The sequence below is a fragment of the Oncorhynchus keta genome, chromosome 18 (genome assembly GCF_023373465.1).
Source record: "Oncorhynchus keta strain PuntledgeMale-10-30-2019 chromosome 18, Oket_V2, whole genome shotgun sequence".
In the NCBI taxonomy this organism is placed as follows: Eukaryota; Metazoa; Chordata; class Actinopteri; order Salmoniformes; family Salmonidae; genus Oncorhynchus; species Oncorhynchus keta.
The window spans coordinates 39,819,534-39,837,291 of NC_068438.1; the positions used below are offsets into that span (position 1 = coordinate 39,819,534).

Consider the following 17,758-nt stretch of genomic DNA (forward strand, 5'->3'; position numbering starts at 1 on the left):
CTCAGCTTCCCTCAGCCCATCCATCTATCTCTGCTGGTTACCCTCAGCTTCCCTCAGCCCATCCCAACCCTCAGCTTCCCTCAGCCCATCCCATCTATCTCTGCTGGTTACCCTCAGCTTCCTCAGCCCATCCCAACCCTCAGCTTCCCTCAGCCCATCCCATCTATCTCTGCTGGTTACCCTCAGCTTCCTCAGTCCATCCCAACCCTCAGCTTCCCTCAGCCCATCCCAACCCTCAGCTTCCTCAGCCCATCCCAACCCTCAGCTTCCTCAGCCCATCCCAACCCTCAGCTTCCCTCAGCCCATCCCAACCCTCAGCTTCCTCAGCCCATCCCAACCCTCAGCTTCCCTCAGCCCATCCCAACCCTCAGCTTCCCTCAGCTCATCCCAACCCTCAGCTTCCCTCAGCCCATCCCATCTCTGCTGGTTACCCTCAGCTTCCCTCAGCCCATCCCAACCCTCAGCTTCCTCAGCCCATCCCAACCCTCAGCTTCCCTCAGCCCATCCCATCTATCTCTGCTGGTTACCCTCAGCTTCCCTCAGCCCATCCCAACCCTCAGCTTCCCTCAGCCCATCCCAACACTCAGCTTCCATCAGCCCATCCCAACCCTCAGCTTCCCTCAGCCCATCCTAACCCTCAGCTTCCCTCAGCCCATCCCATCTATCTCTGCTGGTTACCCTCAGCTTCCCTCAGCCCATCCCAACCCTCAGCTTCCCTCAGCCCATCCCATCTATCTCTGCTGGTTACCCTCAGCTTCCTCAGCCCATCCCAACCCTCAGCTTCCTCAGCCCATCCCATCTATCTCTGCTGGTTACCCTCAGCTTCCCTCAGCCCATCCCAACCCTCAGCTTCCCTCAGCCCATCCCATCTATCTCTGCTGGTTACCCTCAGCTTCCCTCAGTCCATCCCAACCCTCAGCTTCCTCAGCCCATCCCAACCCTCAGCTTCCTCAGCCCATCCCAACCCTCAGCTTCCTCAGCCCATCCCAACCCTCAGCTTCCCTCAGCCCATCCCAACCCTCAGCTTCCTCAGCCCATCCCAACCCTCAGCTTCCTCAGCCCATCCCAACCCTCAGCTTCCTCAGCTCATCCCAACCCTCAGCTTCCCTCAGCCCATCCCATCTATCTCTGCTGGTTACCCTCAGCTTCCCTCAGCCCATCCCAACCCTCAGCTTCCTCAGCCCATCCCAACCCTCAGCTTCCCTCAGCCCATCCCATCTATCTCTGCTGGTTACCCTCAGCTTCCCTCAGCCCATCCCAACCCTCAGCTTCCCTCAGCCCATCCCATCTATCTCTGCTGGTTACCCTCAGCTTCCCTCAGCCCATCCCAACCCTCAGCTTCCCTCAGCCCATCCCATCTATCTCTGCTGGTTACCCTCAGCTTCCTCAGCCCATCCCAACCCTCAGCTTCCTCAGCCCATCCCATCTATCTCTGCTGGTTACCCTCAGCTTCCTCAGCCCATCCCAACCCTCAGCTTCCCTCAGCCCATCCCATCTATCTCTGCTGGTTACCCTCAGCTTCCCTCAGTCCATCCCAACCCTCAGCTTCCCTCAGCCCATCCCAACCCTCAGCTTCCCTCAGCCCATCCCAACCCTCAGCTTCCTCAGCCCATCCCAACCCTCAGCTTCCCTCAGCCCATCCCATCTATCTCTGCTGGTTACCCTCAGCTTCCCTCAGTCCATCCCAACCCTCAGCTTCCCTCAGCCCATCCCAACCCTCAGCTTCCCTCAGCCCATCCCAACCCTCAGCTTCCCTCAGCCCATCCCAACCCTCAGCTTCCCTCAGCCCATCCCATCTATCTCTGCTGGTTACCCTCAGCTTCCCTCAGCCCATCCCAACCCTCAGCTTCCCTCAGCCCATCCCAACCCTCAGCTTCCCTCAGCCCATCCCATCTATCTCTGCTGGTTACCCTCAGCTTCCCTCAGCCCATCCCAACCCTCAGCTTCCCTCAGCCCATCCCAACCCTCAGCTTCCCTCAGCCCATCCCAACCCTCAGCTTCCCTCAGCCCATCCCATCTATCTCTGCTGGTTACCCTCAGCTTCCCTCAGCCCATCCCAACCCTCAGCTTCCCTCAGCCCATCCCAACCCTCAGCTTCCATCAGCCCATCCCAACCCTCAGCTTCCCTCAGCCCATCCTAACCCTCAGCTTCCCTCAGCCCATCCCATCTATCTCTGCTGGTTACCCTCAGCTTCCCTCAGCCCATCCCAACCCTCAGCTTCCCTCAGCCCATCCCATCTATCTCTGCTGGTTACCCTCAGCTTCCCTCAGTCCATCCCAACCCTCAGCTTCCCTCAGCCCATCCCAACCCTCAGCTTCCCTCAGCCCATCCCAACCCTCAGCTTCCCTCAGCCCATCCCAACCCTCAGCTTCCCTCAGCCCATCCCATCTATCTCTGCTGGTTACCCTCAGCTTCCCTCAGTCCATCCCAACCCTCAGCTTCCTCAGCCCATCCCAACCCTCAGCCCATCCCAACCCTCAGCTTCCTCAAGCCCATCCCAACCCTCAGCTTCCCTCAGCCCATCCCATCTATCTCTGCTGGTTACCCTCAGCTTCCCTCAGCCCATCCCAACCCTCAGCTTCCCTCAGCCCATCCTAACCCTCAGCTTCCCTCAGCCCATCCCATCTATCTCTGCTGGTTACCCTCAGCTTCCCTCAGCCCATCCCAACCCTCAGCTTCCCTCAGCCCATCCCAACCCTCAGCTTCCCTCAGCCCATCCCAACCCTCAGCTTCCCTCAGCCCATCCCATCTATCTCTGCTGGTTACCCTCAGCTTCCCTCAGCCCATCCCAACCCTCAGCTTCCCTCAGCCCATCCCAACCCTCAGCTTCCCTCAGCCCATCCCAACCCTCAGCTTCCCTCAGCCCATCCCATCTATCTCTGCTGGTTACCCTCAGCTTCCCTCAGCCCATCCCAACCCTCAGCTTCCCTCAGCCCATCCTAACCCTCAGCTTCCCTCAGCCCATCCCATCTATCTCTGCTGGTTACCATCAGCTTCCCTCAGCCCATCCCAACCCTCAGCTTCCCTCAGCCCATCCCAACCCTCAGCTTCCCTCAGCCCATCCCAACCCTCAGCTTCCCTCAGCCCATCCCAACCCTCAGCTTCCCTCAGCCCATCCAATCTATCTCTGCTGGCCACCCACTTCGTGTTTCTACGCAACACATATCTTTCAACTATGCTATGATGTTTAATGTACAATTTCAATCTATCTAATCGAATAGAATCTACAGATTGCTTGTTGAAGATAAATACTTTTACTCTCAGTACTAGTATATTAGTAATTGACTGACCCGGTCTCTCCAGAGCTCCTAACAGTACTATTTCTAGGGTCAATTTTAGATCAATGCTATGCATTTTCAGCCATTCCTGAACCTGAGACCAGAAACAGGCTACCTGAGGGCAATACCAAAATAAATGGTCTATTGATTCTATATCCTCACAACAAAGTCTGCAGAGCTTTGATGATTTTATGCCCCAAATATTCAACATTCTGTTGGTGGCAAGAATTCTATATAATAATTTTAGCTGAAAAGCATGAAGTGTTGAATCTTGCGTTGTTTTATATATCAACTCATACACCCTGTACCATACACCCTGTACCATACACCCTGTACCATACACCCAGTACCATACACCCTGTACCATACACCCTGTACCATACACCCTGTACCATACACCCTGTACCATACACCCTGTACCATACACCCAGTACCATACACCCAGTACCATACACCCTGTACCATACACCCTGTACCATACACCCTGTACCATACACCCAGTACCATACACCCTGTACCATACACCCAGTACCATACACCCTGTACCATACACCCTGTACTATACACCCAGTACCATACACCCAGTACCATACACCCAGTACCATACACCCAGTACCATACACCCTGTACCATACACCCTGTACCATACACCCAGTACCATACACCCAGTACCATACACCCTGTACCATACACCCTGTACCATACACCCTGTACCATACACCCTGTACCATACACCCTGTACCATACACCCTGTACCATACACCCAGTACCATACACCCTGTACCATACACCCTGTACCATACACCCTGTACCATACACCCTGTACCATACACCCAGTACCATACACCCAGTACCATACACCCTGTACCATACACCCTGTACCATACACCCTGTACCATACACCCAGTACCATACACCCTGTACCATACACCCTGTACCATACACCCTGTACCATACACCCAGTACCATACACCCTGTACCATACACCCTGTACTATACACCCAGTACCATACACCCTGTACCATACACCCTGTACCATACACCCTGTACCATGGAAACAGTACATCAAAAATCTCTTCCCAACTATTTTACAATCTGTATGGCACAGTTGTCAACATCCTGGTCCTCAAATGAAACTGGTATACTTTCCTATTTATGCTATTTTTATTCCTTCGCCAGTTTTGATCCTTTATATTGGGCAGACAGACCAGTTCCCTACCTCCTCCTGCTACCACCTGCCTCCTCCAGTATTGATCCTTTATATTGGGCAGACAGACCAGTTCCCTACCTCCTCCTGCTGCCACCCTCCTCCTCCAGTTTTGATCCTTTATATTGGGCAGACAGACCAGTTCCCTACCTCCTCCTGCTGCCACCCTCCTCCTCCAGTTTTGATCCTTTATATTGGGCAGACAGACCAGTTCCCTACCTCCTCCTGCTGCCACCCTCCTCCTCCAGTTTTGATCCTTTATATTGGGCAGACAGACCAGTTCCCTACCTCCTCCTGCTGCCACCCTCCTCCTCCAGTTTTGATCCTTTATATTGGGCAGACAGACCAGTTCCCTACCTCCTCCTGCTGCCACCCTCCTCCTCCAGTTTTGATCCTTTATATTGGGCAGACAGACCAGTTCCCTACCTCCTCCTGCTGCCACCCTCCTCCTCCAGTTTTGATCCTTTATATTGGGCAGACAGACCAGTTCCCTACCTCCTCCTGCTGCCACCCTCCTCCTCCAGTTTTGATCCTTTATATTGGGCAGACAGACCAGTTCCCTACCTCCTCCTGCTGCCACCCTCCTCCTCCAGTTTTGATCCTTTATATTGGGCAGACAGAACAGTTCCCTACCTCCTCCTGCTGCCACCCTCCTCCAGTTGTGATCCTTTATATTGGGCAGACAGAACAGTTCCCTACCTCCTCCTGCTGCCACCCTCCTCCTCCAGTTTTGATCCTTTATATTGGGCAGACAGAACAGTTCCCTACCTCCTCCTGCTACCACCTGCCTCCTCCAGTATTGATCCTTTATATTGGGCAGACAGAACAGTTCCCTACCTCCTCCTGCTGCCACCCTCCTCCTCCAGTATTGATCCTTTATATTGGGCAGACCGACCAGTTCCCTACCTCCTCCTGCTGCCACCCTCCTCCTCCAGTTTTGATCCTTTATATTGGGCAGACAGAACAGTTCCCTACCTCCTCCTGCTGCCACCCTCCTCCTCCAGTATTGATCCTTTATATTGGGCAGACAGAACAGTTCCCTACCTCCTCCTGCTGCCACCCTCCTCCTCCAGTATTGATCCTTTATATTGGGCAGACAGAACAGTTCCCTACCTCCTCCTGCTGCCACCCTCCTCCTTCAGTTTTGATCCTTTATATTGGGCAGACAGACCAGTTCCCTACCTCCTCCTGCTGCCACCCTCCTCCTCCAGTTTTGATCCTTTATATTGGGCAGACAGACCAGTTCCCTACCTCCTCCTGCTGCCACCCTCCTCCTCCAGTTTTGATCCTTTATATTGGGCAGACAGACCAGTTCCCTACCTCCTCCTGCTGCCACCCTCCTCCTCCAGTTTTGATCCTTTATATTGGGCAGACAGAACAGTTCCCTACCTCCTCCTGCTGCCACCCTCCTCCTCCAGTTTTGATCCTTTATATTGGGCAGACAGACCAGTTCCCTACCTCCTCCTGCTGCCACCCTCCTCCTCCAGTATTGATCCTTTATATTGGGCAGACAGACCAGTTCCCTACCTCCTCCTGCTGCCACCCTCCTCCAGTTTTGATCCTTTATATTGGGCAGACAGACCAGTTCCCTACCTCCTCCTGCTGCCACCCTCCTCCAGTTTTGATCCTTTATATTGGGCAGACAGAACAGTTCCCTACCTCCTCCTGCTACCACCTGCCTCCTCCAGTTTTGATCCTTTATATTGGGCAGACAGACCAGTTCCCTACCTCCTCCTGCTGCCACCCTCCTCCTTCAGTTTTGATCCTTTATATTGGGCAGACAGACCAGTTCCCTACCTCCTCCTGCTGCCACCCTCCTCCTTCAGTTTTGATCCTTTATATTGGGCAGACAGACCAGTTCCCTACCTCCTCCTGCTGCCACCCTCCTCCTTCAGTTTTGATCCTTTATATTGGGCAGACAGACCAGTTCCCTACCTCCTCCTGCTGCCACCCTCCTCCAGTTTTGATCCTTTATATTGGGCAGACAGAACAGTTCCCTACCTCCTCCTGCTGCCACCCTCCTCCTCCAGTTTTGATCCTTTATATTGGGCAGACAGAACAGTTCCCTACCTCCTCCTGCTGCCACCCTCCTCCTCCAGTATTGATCCTTTATATTGGGCAGACAGAACAGTTCCCTACCTCCTCCTGCTGCCACCCTCCTCCTCCAGTTTTGATCCTTTATATTGGGCAGACAGACCAGTTCCCTACCTCCTCCTGCTGCCACCCTCCTCCTCCAGTTTTGATCCTTTATATTGGGCAGACAGAACAGTTCCCTACCTCCTCCTGCTGCCACCCTCCTCCTCCAGTTTTGATCCTTTATATTGGGCAGACAGAACAGTTCCCTACCTTCTCCTGCTGCCACCCTCCTCCTCCAGTTTTGATCCTTTATATTGGGCAGACAGACCAGTTCCCTACCTCCTCCTGCTGCCACCCTCCTCCTCCAGTTTTGATCCTTTATATTGGGCAGACAGAACAGTTCCCTACCTCCTCCTGCTGCCACCCTCCTCCTCCAGTTGTGATCCTTTATATTGGGCAGACAGAACAGTTCCCTACCTCCTCCTGCTACCACCTGCCTCCTCCAGTATTGATCCTTTATATTGGGCAGACAGACCAGTTCCCTACCTTCTCCTGCTGCCACCCTCCTCCTCCAGTTTTGATCCTTTATATTGGGCAGACAGAACAGTTCCCTACCTCCTCCTGCTGCCACCCTCCTCCTCCAGTTTTGATCCTTTATATTGGGCAGACAGACCAGTTCCCTACCTCCTCCTGCTGCCACCCTCCTCCAGTTTTGATCCTTTATATTGGGCAGACAGACCAGTTCCCTACCTCCTCCTGCTGCCACCCTCCTCCAGTTTTGATCCTTTATATTGGGCAGACAGAACAGTTCCCTACCTCCTCCTGCTACCACCTGCCTCCTCCAGTTTTGATCCTTTATATTGGGCAGACAGAACAGTTCCCTACCTCCTCCTGCTACCACCTGCCTCCTCCAGTTTTGATCCTTTATATTGGGCAGACAGACCAGTTCCCTACCTCCTCCTGCTGCCACCCTCCTCCTTCAGTTTTGATCCTTTATATTGGGCAGACAGACCAGTTCCCTACCTCCTCCTGCTGCCACCCTCCTCCAGTTTTGATCCTTTATATTGGGCAGACAGAACAGTTCCCTACCTCCTCCTGCTGCCACCCTCCTCCTCCAGTTTTGATCCTTTATATTGGGCAGACAGAACAGTTCCCTGCCTCCTCCTGCTGCCACCCTCCTCCTCCAGTATTGATCCTTTATATTGGGCAGACAGAACAGTTCCCTACCTCCTCCTGCTGCCACCCTCCTCCTCCAGTATTGATCCTTTATATTGGGCAGACAGACCAGTTCCCTACCTTCTCCTGCTGCCACCCTCCTCCTCCAGTTTTGATCCTTTATATTGGGCAGACAGAACAGTTCCCTACCTCCTCCTGCTGCCACCCTCCTCCTCCAGTATTGATCCTTTATATTGGGCAGACAGACCAGTTCCCTACCTCCTCCTGCTGCCACCCTCCTCCTCCAGTTTTGATCCTTTATATTGGGCAGACAGACCAGTTCCCTACCTCCTCCTGCTGCCACCCTCCTCCTCCAGTTTTGATCCTTTATATTGGGCAGACAGAACAGTTCCCTACCTCCTCCTGCTGCCACCCTCCTCCTCCAGTTTTGATCCTTTATATTGGGCAGACAGAACAGTTCACTACCTCCTCCTGCTGCCACCCTCCTCCTCCAGTATTGATCCTTTATATTGGGCAGACAGAACAGTTCCCTCCCTCCTCCTGCTGCCACCCTCCTCCTCCAGTTTTGATCCTTTATATTGGGCAGACAGACCAGTTCCCTACCTCCTCCTGCTGCCACCCTCCTCCAGTTTTGATCCTTTATATTGGGCAGACAGACCAGTTCCTGCCTCCTCCAGGTTTGGGGCAATGCTGTAATCAATTTGTTGTACTCTTGGATTGAACAGACTTTCCCGTACAATTCTGAACTCCATGAAGGACATAACTCTACCATTACAATTTACGTTATCATTTAAGAACAAAATATCCTTTTCAAACATCTTTCCCATTAATACAGGTATTTTATCAACCAGCACATTTGAGTCCAGCCATTATATTTGTTGTAATATTTGTTCAGCTCTGCAAGGCTTGTTTGAAAAAGACAGATACTTTGAAAAAAAAGTGCCAATTTTATTTATCGGCTTTTCATGTATTCATTTTTGCCAAAAGCCGTCTATTTTCGGCTAACGAAACCCTGGTGTGTTATACTAATGGTGTGTGTGTGTTTCTTCCCCTCAGGAGAGTGTGTGTTGGCTCTGAAGTCCATGATAGGCAGCACGGCACAGCAGTTCCATACCTACCTGTCCCACAGAGGGGAGGAGACGGGCAACATCAGAGGTTCTATGAGGGTCCGCGTGCCAGCAGAGAGGATGGGTACCAGGGAGAGGCTCTATGGTAACACTCTGTGTGTGTCTCTGTGTGTGTGTCTGTGTGTCTCTGTGTGTGTGTCTGTGTGTGTCTCTGTGTGTGTGTCTGTGTGTGTCTCTGTGTGTGTGTCTGTGTGTGTCTCTGTGTGTGTGTCTGTGTGTCTCTGTGTGTGTGTGTGTGTGTGTCTGTGTGTGTGTGTGTGTGTGTGTGTGTGTGTGTGTGTGTGTGTGTGTGTGTGTGTGTGTGTGTGTGTGTGTGTGTGTGTGTGTGTGTGTGTGTGTGTGTGTCTCTGTCTGGCTGTGTGTGTCTCTGTGTGTCTCTGTGTGTGTCTGTGTGTCTCTGTGTGTGTATCTGTGTGTCTCTGTGTGTGTGTCTGTGTGTATCTGTGTGTGTGTGTGTGTGTCTGTGTGTCTCTGTGTGTATGTCTGTGTGTCTCTGTGTGTGTGTCTGTCTGGCTGTGTGTGTCTGTATGTGTGTCTGTCTGTGTGTCTCTGTGTGTGTGTCTCTGTGTGTGCCTCTGTGTCTGTGTGTGTCTCTGTGTGTCTCTGTCTCTCTGTGTGTGTCTCTGTGTGTGTCACTGTCTGTGTGTCTTTGTGTTTGTCTCTGTGTGTCTCTGTCTCTTTGTGTGTATCTCTGTGTGTGTCTTAGTGTGTCTTAGTGTGTCACTGTGTGATTGGTTGATTGATGTGTGTCCTGTAGAGTGGATCAGTGTGGATAAAGATGAGACGGGAGGACCCAAAGGCAGATCCACTCTGCCCCCCCGATCAGGACATGACTACGTCAAGTGAGTAACCCACCCCCCTACTCCCTCCTCCCATTCCTAACCACACTGTGGAGTGAAACCATGAACTCATTCCTAACCACACTGTGGAGTGAAACCATGAACTCATTCCTAACCACACTGTGGAGTGAAACCATGAACTCATTCCTAACCACACTGTGGAGTGAAACCATGAACTCATTCCTAACCACACTGTGGAGTGAAACCATGAACTCATTCCTAACCACACTGTGGAGTGAAACCATGAACTCATTCCTAACCACACTGTGTAGTGAAACCATGAACTCATTCCTAACCACACTGTGGAGTGAAACCATGAACTCATTCCTAACCACACTGTGGAGTGAAACCATGAACTCATTCCTAACCACACTGTGGAGTGAAACCATGAACTCATTCCTAACGTCACTGTGGAGTGAAACCATGAACTCATTCCTAACCACACTGTGGAGTGAAACCATGAACTCATTCCTAACCACACTGTGTAGTGAAACCATGAACTCATTCCTAACCACACTGTGGAGTGAAACCATGAACTCATTCCTAACCACACTGTGTAGTGAAACCATGAACTCATTCCTAACGTCACTGTGGAGTGAAACCATGAACTCATTCCTAACCACACTGTGGAGTGAAACCATGAACTCATTCCTAACCACACTGTGGAGTGAAACCATGAACTCATTCCTAACCACACTGTGGAGTGAAACCATGAACTCATTCCTAACCACACTGTGTAGTGAAACCATGAACTCATTCCTAACCACACTGTGGAGTGAAACCATGAACTCATTCCTAACCACACTGTGGAGTGAAACCATGAACTCATTCCTAACCACACTGTGTAGTGAAACCATGAACTCATTCCTAACCACACTGTGGAGTGAAACCATGAACTCATTCCTAACGTCACTGTGGAGTGAAACCATGAACTCATTCCTAACCACACTGTGTAGTGAAACCATGAACTCATTCCTAACCACACTGTGGAGTGAAACCATGAACTCATTCCTAACCACACTGTGTAGTGAAACCATGAACTCATTCCTAACCACACTGTGTAGTGAAACCATGAACTCATTCCTAACCACACTGTGTAGTGAAACCATGAACTCATTCCTAACCACACTGTGGAGTGAAACCATGAACTCATTCCTAACCACACTGTGGAGTGAAACCATGAACTCATTCCTAACCACACTGTGTAGTGAAACCATGAACTCATTCCTAACCACACTGTGGAGTGAAACCATGAACTCATTCCTAACGTCACTGTGGAGTGAAACCATGAACTCATTCCTAACCACACTGTGGAGTGAAACCATGAACTCATTCCTAACCACACTGTGTAGTGAAACCATGAACTCATTCCTAACGTCACTGTGGAGTGAAACCATGAACTCATTCCTAACCACACTGTGGAGTGAAACCATGAACTCATTCCTAACCACACTGTGTAGTGAAACCATGAACTCATTCCTAACCACACTGTGTAGTGAAACCATGAACTCATTCCTAACGTCACTGTGTAGTGAAACCATGAACTCATTCCTAACGTCACTGTGGAGTGAAACCATGAACTCATTCCTAACCACACTGTGGAGTGAAACCATGAACTCATTCCTAACCACACTGTGGAGTGAAACCATGAACTCATTCCTAACCACACTGTGGAGTGAAACCATGAACTCATTCCTAACCACACTGTGGAGTGAAACCATGAACTCATTCCTAACGTCACTGTGGAGTGAAACCATGAACTCATTCCTAACCACACTGTGGAGTGAAACCATGAACTCATTCCTAACCACACTGTGGAGTGAAACCATGAACTCATTCCTAACCACACTGTGTAGTGAAACCATGAACTCATTCCTAACCACACTGTGGAGTGAAACCATGAACTCATTCCTAACCACACTGTGGAGTGAAACCATGAACTCATTCCTAACCACACTGTGGAGTGAAACCATGAACTCATTCCTAACCACACTGTGGAGTGAAACCATGAACTCATTCCTAACGTCACTGTGGAGTGAAACCATGAACTCATTCCTAACCACACTGTGGAGTGAAACCATGAACTCATTCCTAACCACACTGTGGAGTGAAACCATGAACTCATTCCTAACGTCACTGTGGAGTGAAACCATGAACTCATTCCTAACGTCACTGTGGAGTGAAACCATGAACTCATTCCTAACCTCACTGTGGAGTGAAACCATGAACTCATTCCTAACCACACTGTGGAGTGAAACCATGAACTCATTCCTAACGTCACTGTGGAGTGAAACCATGAACTCATTCCTAACCACACTGTGGAGTGAAACCATGAACTCATTCCTAACCACACTGTGGAGTGAAACCATGAACTCATTCCTAACGTCACTGTGGAGTGAAACCATGAACTCATTCCTAACCACACTGTGGAGTGAAACCATGAACTCATTCCTAACGTCACTGTGGAGTGAAACCATGAACTCATTCCTAACCACACTGTGGAGTGAAACCATGAACTCATTCCTAACCACACTGTGGAGTGAAACCATGAACTCATTCCTAACGTCACTGTGGAGTGAAACCATGAACTCATTCCTAACGTCACTGTGGAGTGAAACCATGAACTCATTCCTAACCACACTGTGGAGTGAAACCATGAACTCATTCCTAACGTCACTGTGGAGTGAAACCATGAACTCATTCCTAACCACACTGTGGAGTGAAACCATGAACTCATTCCTAACCACACTGTGGAGTGAAACCATGAACTCATTCCTAACCACACTGTGGAGTGAAACCATGAACTCATTCCTAACCACACTGTGGAGTGAAACCATGAACTCATTCCTAACGTCACTGTGGAGTGAAACCATGAACTCATTCCTAACGTCACTGTGTAGTGAAACCATGAACTCATTCCTAACCACACTGTGGAGTGAAACCATGAACTCATTCCTAACCACACTGTGGAGTGAAACCATGAACTCATTCCTAACCACACTGTGGAGTGAAACCATGAACTCATTCTTAACGTCACTGTGGAGTGAAACCATGAACTCATTCCTAACCACACTGTGGAGTGAAACCATGAACTCATTCCTAACCACACTGTGGAGTGAAACTATGAACTCATTCCTAACCACACTGTGGAGTGAAACCATGAACTCATTCCTAACCACACTGTGTAGTGAAACCATGAACTCATTCCTAACCACACTGTGTAGTGAAACCATGAACTCATTCCTAACCACACTGTGGAGTGAAACCATGAACTCATTCCTAACGTCACTGTGTAGTGAAACCATGAACTCATTCCTAACCACACTGTGTAGTGAAACCATGAACTCATTCCTAACCACACTGTGTAGTGAAACCATGAACTCATTCCTAACCACACTGTGGAGTGAAACCATGAACTCATTCCTAACGTCACTGTGGAGTGAAACCATGAACTCATTCCTAACCACACTGTGGAGTGAAACCATGAACTCATTCCTAACCACACTGTGGAGTGAAACCATGAACTCATTCCTAACGTCACTGTGGAGTGAAACCATGAACTCATTCCTAACCACACTGTGGAGTGAAACCATGAACTCATTCCTAACCACACTGTGGAGTGAAACCATGAACTCATTCCTAACCACACTGTGGAGTGAAACCATGAACTCATTCCTAACCACACTGTGGAGTGAAACCATGAACTCATTCCTAACCACACTGTGGAGTGAAACCATGAACTCATTCCTAACGTCACTGTGGAGTGAAACCATGAACTCATTCCTAACCACACTGTGGAGTGAAACCATGAACTCATTCCTAACCACACTGTGGAGTGAAACCATGAACTCATTCCTAACCACACTGTGGAGTGAAACCATGAACTCATTCCTAACCACACTGTGGAGTGAAACCATGAACTCATTCCTAACCACACTGTGGAGTGAAACCATGAACTCATTCCTAACCACACTGTGGAGTGAAACCATGAACTCATTCCTAACGTCACTGTGGAGTGAAACCATGAACTCATTCCTAACGTCACTGTGTAGTGAAACCATGAACTCATTCCTAACCACACTGTGGAGTGAAACCATGAACTCATTCCTAACCACACTGTGGAGTGAAACCATGAACTCATTCCTAACCACACTGTGGAGTGAAACCATGAACTCATTCTTAACGTCACTGTGGAGTGAAACCATGAACTCATTCCTAACCACACTGTGGAGTGAAACCATGAACTCATTCCTAACCACACTGTGGAGTGAAACTATGAACTCATTCCTAACCACACTGTGGAGTGAAACCATGAACTCATTCCTAACCACACTGTGTAGTGAAACCATGAACTCATTCCTAACCACACTGTGTAGTGAAACCATGAACTCATTCCTAACCACACTGTGGAGTGAAACCATGAACTCATTCCTAACGTCACTGTGTAGTGAAACCATGAACTCATTCCTAACCACACTGTGTAGTGAAACCATGAACTCATTCCTAACCACACTGTGTAGTGAAACCATGAACTCATTCCTAACCACACTGTGGAGTGAAACCATGAACTCATTCCTAACGTCACTGTGTAGTGAAACCATGAACTCATTCCTAACCACACTGTGGAGTGAAACCATGAACTCATTCCTAACCACACTGTGGAGTGAAACCATGAACTCATTCCTAACGTCACTGTGGAGTGAAACCATGAACTCATTCCTAACCACACTGTGGAGTGAAACCATGAACTCATTCCTAACCACACTGTGGAGTGAAACCATGAACTCATTCCTAACCACACTGTGTAGTGAAACCATGAACTCATTCCTAACCACACTGTGGAGTGAAACCATGAACTCATTCCTAACCACACTGTGGAGTGAAACCATGAACTCATTCCTAACCACACTGTGGAGTGAAACCATGAACTCATTCCTAACCACACTGTGGAGTGAAACCATGAACTCATTCCTAACCACACTGTGGAGTGAAACCATGAACTCATTCCTAACCACACTGTGGAGTGAAACCATGAATGTTTTTAGTGTGTTCCATAGCATGTTCTTAGTGTGTTCTTAGTGTGTTCTTAGCATGTTCTTAGTGTGTTCTTAGCATGTTCTTAGTGTGTTCCATAGCATGTTCTTAGTGTGTTCTTAGTGTGTTCTTAGCATGTTCTCAGTGTGTTCTTAGCATGTTCTTTGTGTGTTCTTAGCATGTTCTTTGTGTGTTCTTAGCATGTTCTTAGTGTGTTCTTAGCATGTTCTTAGTGGGTTCCTCTGTGTCTTGCAGGCCGTCTTTGACACGCAAAGACGTGGGGGCGGAGCTTGGAAAGGTGAGCGAGGAAGTGGAGAGGAGCACCAAGGAGGAGGGGACTGCAGCCAGGTAACACACACACACCACACCACACCACCCACACACACCACCCACACACACCACACCACACCACACCACCCACACACACACACACACACACACACACACACACACACACACACACACACACACACACACACACACACACCACACCACACCACACCACCACCACACACACACACACACACACACCACACCACACCACACCACACCACACCACACCACACCACACACACACACACACACACACACCACACCACACCACACCACACCACACCACACACACACACACACACACACACACACACACACACACACACACACACACACACACACCACACACACATATAAACACAATCTCAAGCTCACATTTAAACAAACACACACACACACACACACACACACACACACACACACACACACACGACACACACACATAAACACCATCTCAAACTCACATTTAAACAAACACACACACACTCTCACATTCACATTTACACTCACACTCAAATTTACACACGCACACTCTTCACAAACACACCTAGGACTCATGCTGTGTGTGTTCCAGGGCTAAGCAGGATTCTGCAGAGGGAGACCCCTCCACCTGTAAAAACAACAGCTACAATAACCCCGCCTACTACATCCTGGAGGGCGTTCCTAACCAATCAGCTGCCTCCCTGTCCTCAGAGCTCCTCCCCACCACCTGCTCCCCCCCGGCCGGTAAAGCACTCCCGCCTGGAGGGGGCAGAGGAAAGCCCCCCTCAGGGTCATCCCAACCCCGCAGGCACAACTCGGCTGGGCACCCTGTCCGGCCCATCAGTGAGGAAGGGTCCCAAGAGGATGATGGGAGTGTGGGGGTGGGGTCAGGGGGAGGGGCAGCCCATGGGGGAGGAGTGGGAGGCACGCTGAACCGTCCTCCTCCTGACTTCCCCCCTCCCCCCCTCCCTAAAGGAGTACTGGAGATGGCCGACACCTCTTTCTCTAAACCCCGCCCCCTGTACCCCGACCTGGCCGAGGTGAAGATCCCCACAGCCAATCCTAGTCCTGCCTTTGTCCTGGGGGAGGGCTTTAGGAGGGGAGCGGGAGGGGCCGGGGGGCTGGACGACCAATCGTGTTCGGTGCTGCAAATGGCGAGGACACTGAGTGAGAGCGAGTACCCCCCTCCTCCCCGTGCCCCCTCTGCACACCCGCACCTCAGAGGCCAGGGGTTGGGGGACGCCTGTCGCACCTTCCCTCCCCGAGCCCCCATCACAGAGAGTATCGCTGAAGACCTACCAGAGGAGGTGTGTGTGTGTGTGTGTGTGTGTGTGTGTGTGTGTGTGTGTGTGTGTGTGTGTGTGTGTGTGTGTGTGTGTGTGTGTGTGTGTGTGTGTGTGTTGTGTGGGTGGATGTGTGTGTATGGGTGTGTGTGTGGGTGGATGTATGGGTGTGTGTGTGTGGGTGGATGTGTGTGTATGGGTGGGTGTGTGTAGGTGTTTGGGTGGATGTGTGTGTGTGTGTGTGTGTGTGTGTGTGTGTGTGTGTGTGTGTGTGTGTGTGTGTGTGTGTGTGTGTGTGTGTGTGTGTGTGTGTGTGTGTGTGTGTGTGTGTGTGTGTGGGTGGATGGGTGTGTGTGTGTGGGTGGATGTGTGTGTGTGGACTATGAATAAAACATAAAGAGAAGTGCTCATGTTGGTCATAGGTTGTTATTTTGATGTGTGTGTGTGTAGGCGCTGTGGGGAAGCAGTAGCTCGTCTCTGTCTGTGGGGGAGTCGTCTGTGGGAGAGTGGCTACAGAGTCTGGGCCTGGAGCGCTATGAGGAGGGGCTGCTACACAACGGCTGGGACGACCTGGAGTTCCTCAGGTACACGCTCCCTCTTCCCATCAGATAATATGTCCCTAATAAAACATCAAACATGTCACTTCATGAATCTCACCCAATCATGTTCTTCCTTCTCAGTGACATCACAGAGGAGGACTTGGAGGAGGCGGGCGTTCTAGATCCCTCCCACAAAAGGATTCTGCTGGAGAGCCTGAGACAGCAGAAGTGAGCTGAACCGCTCTGAACCGGTCTGAACCGATCCATACTGGGCCATGCTGGCCCAAACGCAGCTGAACCTAGCTGAGACGTGCTAATCCATGCCAGACTGTGCCTTGTGAGAGAAATTGCACTCCCTCCATTATACTTTTTGTTGACAAACTGATTTATCAAACGTCCCTTTTAAAATTGTTTATGTATTGTGCTGAGTGAACATTTCTATGTTATTATAACTGCAGCTGTTGTGTTCGCCAGCTTTATTTAAACAGTACAAACATTTCAGTCCTTTGTTAAGCATCACATGGTCCTCTTCCCTGCTACCCCCCTAACAGACCCCTGTCCAACACCCCCGACCCTCCTAACAGACCCCTGTCCAACAACCCCGCCCTCTTAACAGACCCCTGTCTAACAACCACCACCCTCCTAACAGACCCCTGTCCAACACCCCCACCCTCCTAACAGACCCCTGTCCAACACCCCCACCCTCCTAACAGACCCCTGTCCAACAACCCCCCACCCTCCTAACAGACCCCTGTCCAACACCCCCGACCCTCCTAACAGACCCCTGTCCAACACCCCCACCCTCCTAACAGACCCCTGTCTAACAACCACCACCCTCCTAACAGACCCTGTCCAACACCCCCCACCCTCCTAACAGACCCTG

General features: G+C 50.4%; 1 protein-coding gene across 1 annotated transcript in view; it reads left to right on the top strand.

Annotated features, from left to right (window-relative positions):
• Nucleotides 1–17,748, top strand: part of inppl1a (inositol polyphosphate phosphatase-like 1a) — a 103,992-nt gene extending 86,244 nt beyond the window's left edge. The window contains exons 22-27 of the mRNA XM_052468150.1: nucleotides 8,795–8,950; nucleotides 9,623–9,707; nucleotides 14,994–15,086; nucleotides 15,646–16,360; nucleotides 16,787–16,920; nucleotides 17,017–17,748. Coding sequence (XP_052324110.1) covers nucleotides 8,795–8,950; nucleotides 9,623–9,707; nucleotides 14,994–15,086; nucleotides 15,646–16,360; nucleotides 16,787–16,920; nucleotides 17,017–17,107 — 1,274 coding nt within the window. The 3' untranslated portion in view covers nucleotides 17,108–17,748. The remainder of the gene's footprint in view (nucleotides 1–8,794; nucleotides 8,951–9,622; nucleotides 9,708–14,993; nucleotides 15,087–15,645; nucleotides 16,361–16,786; nucleotides 16,921–17,016) is intronic.
• The last annotated feature ends 10 nt before the right edge of the window (nucleotides 17,749–17,758 follow it).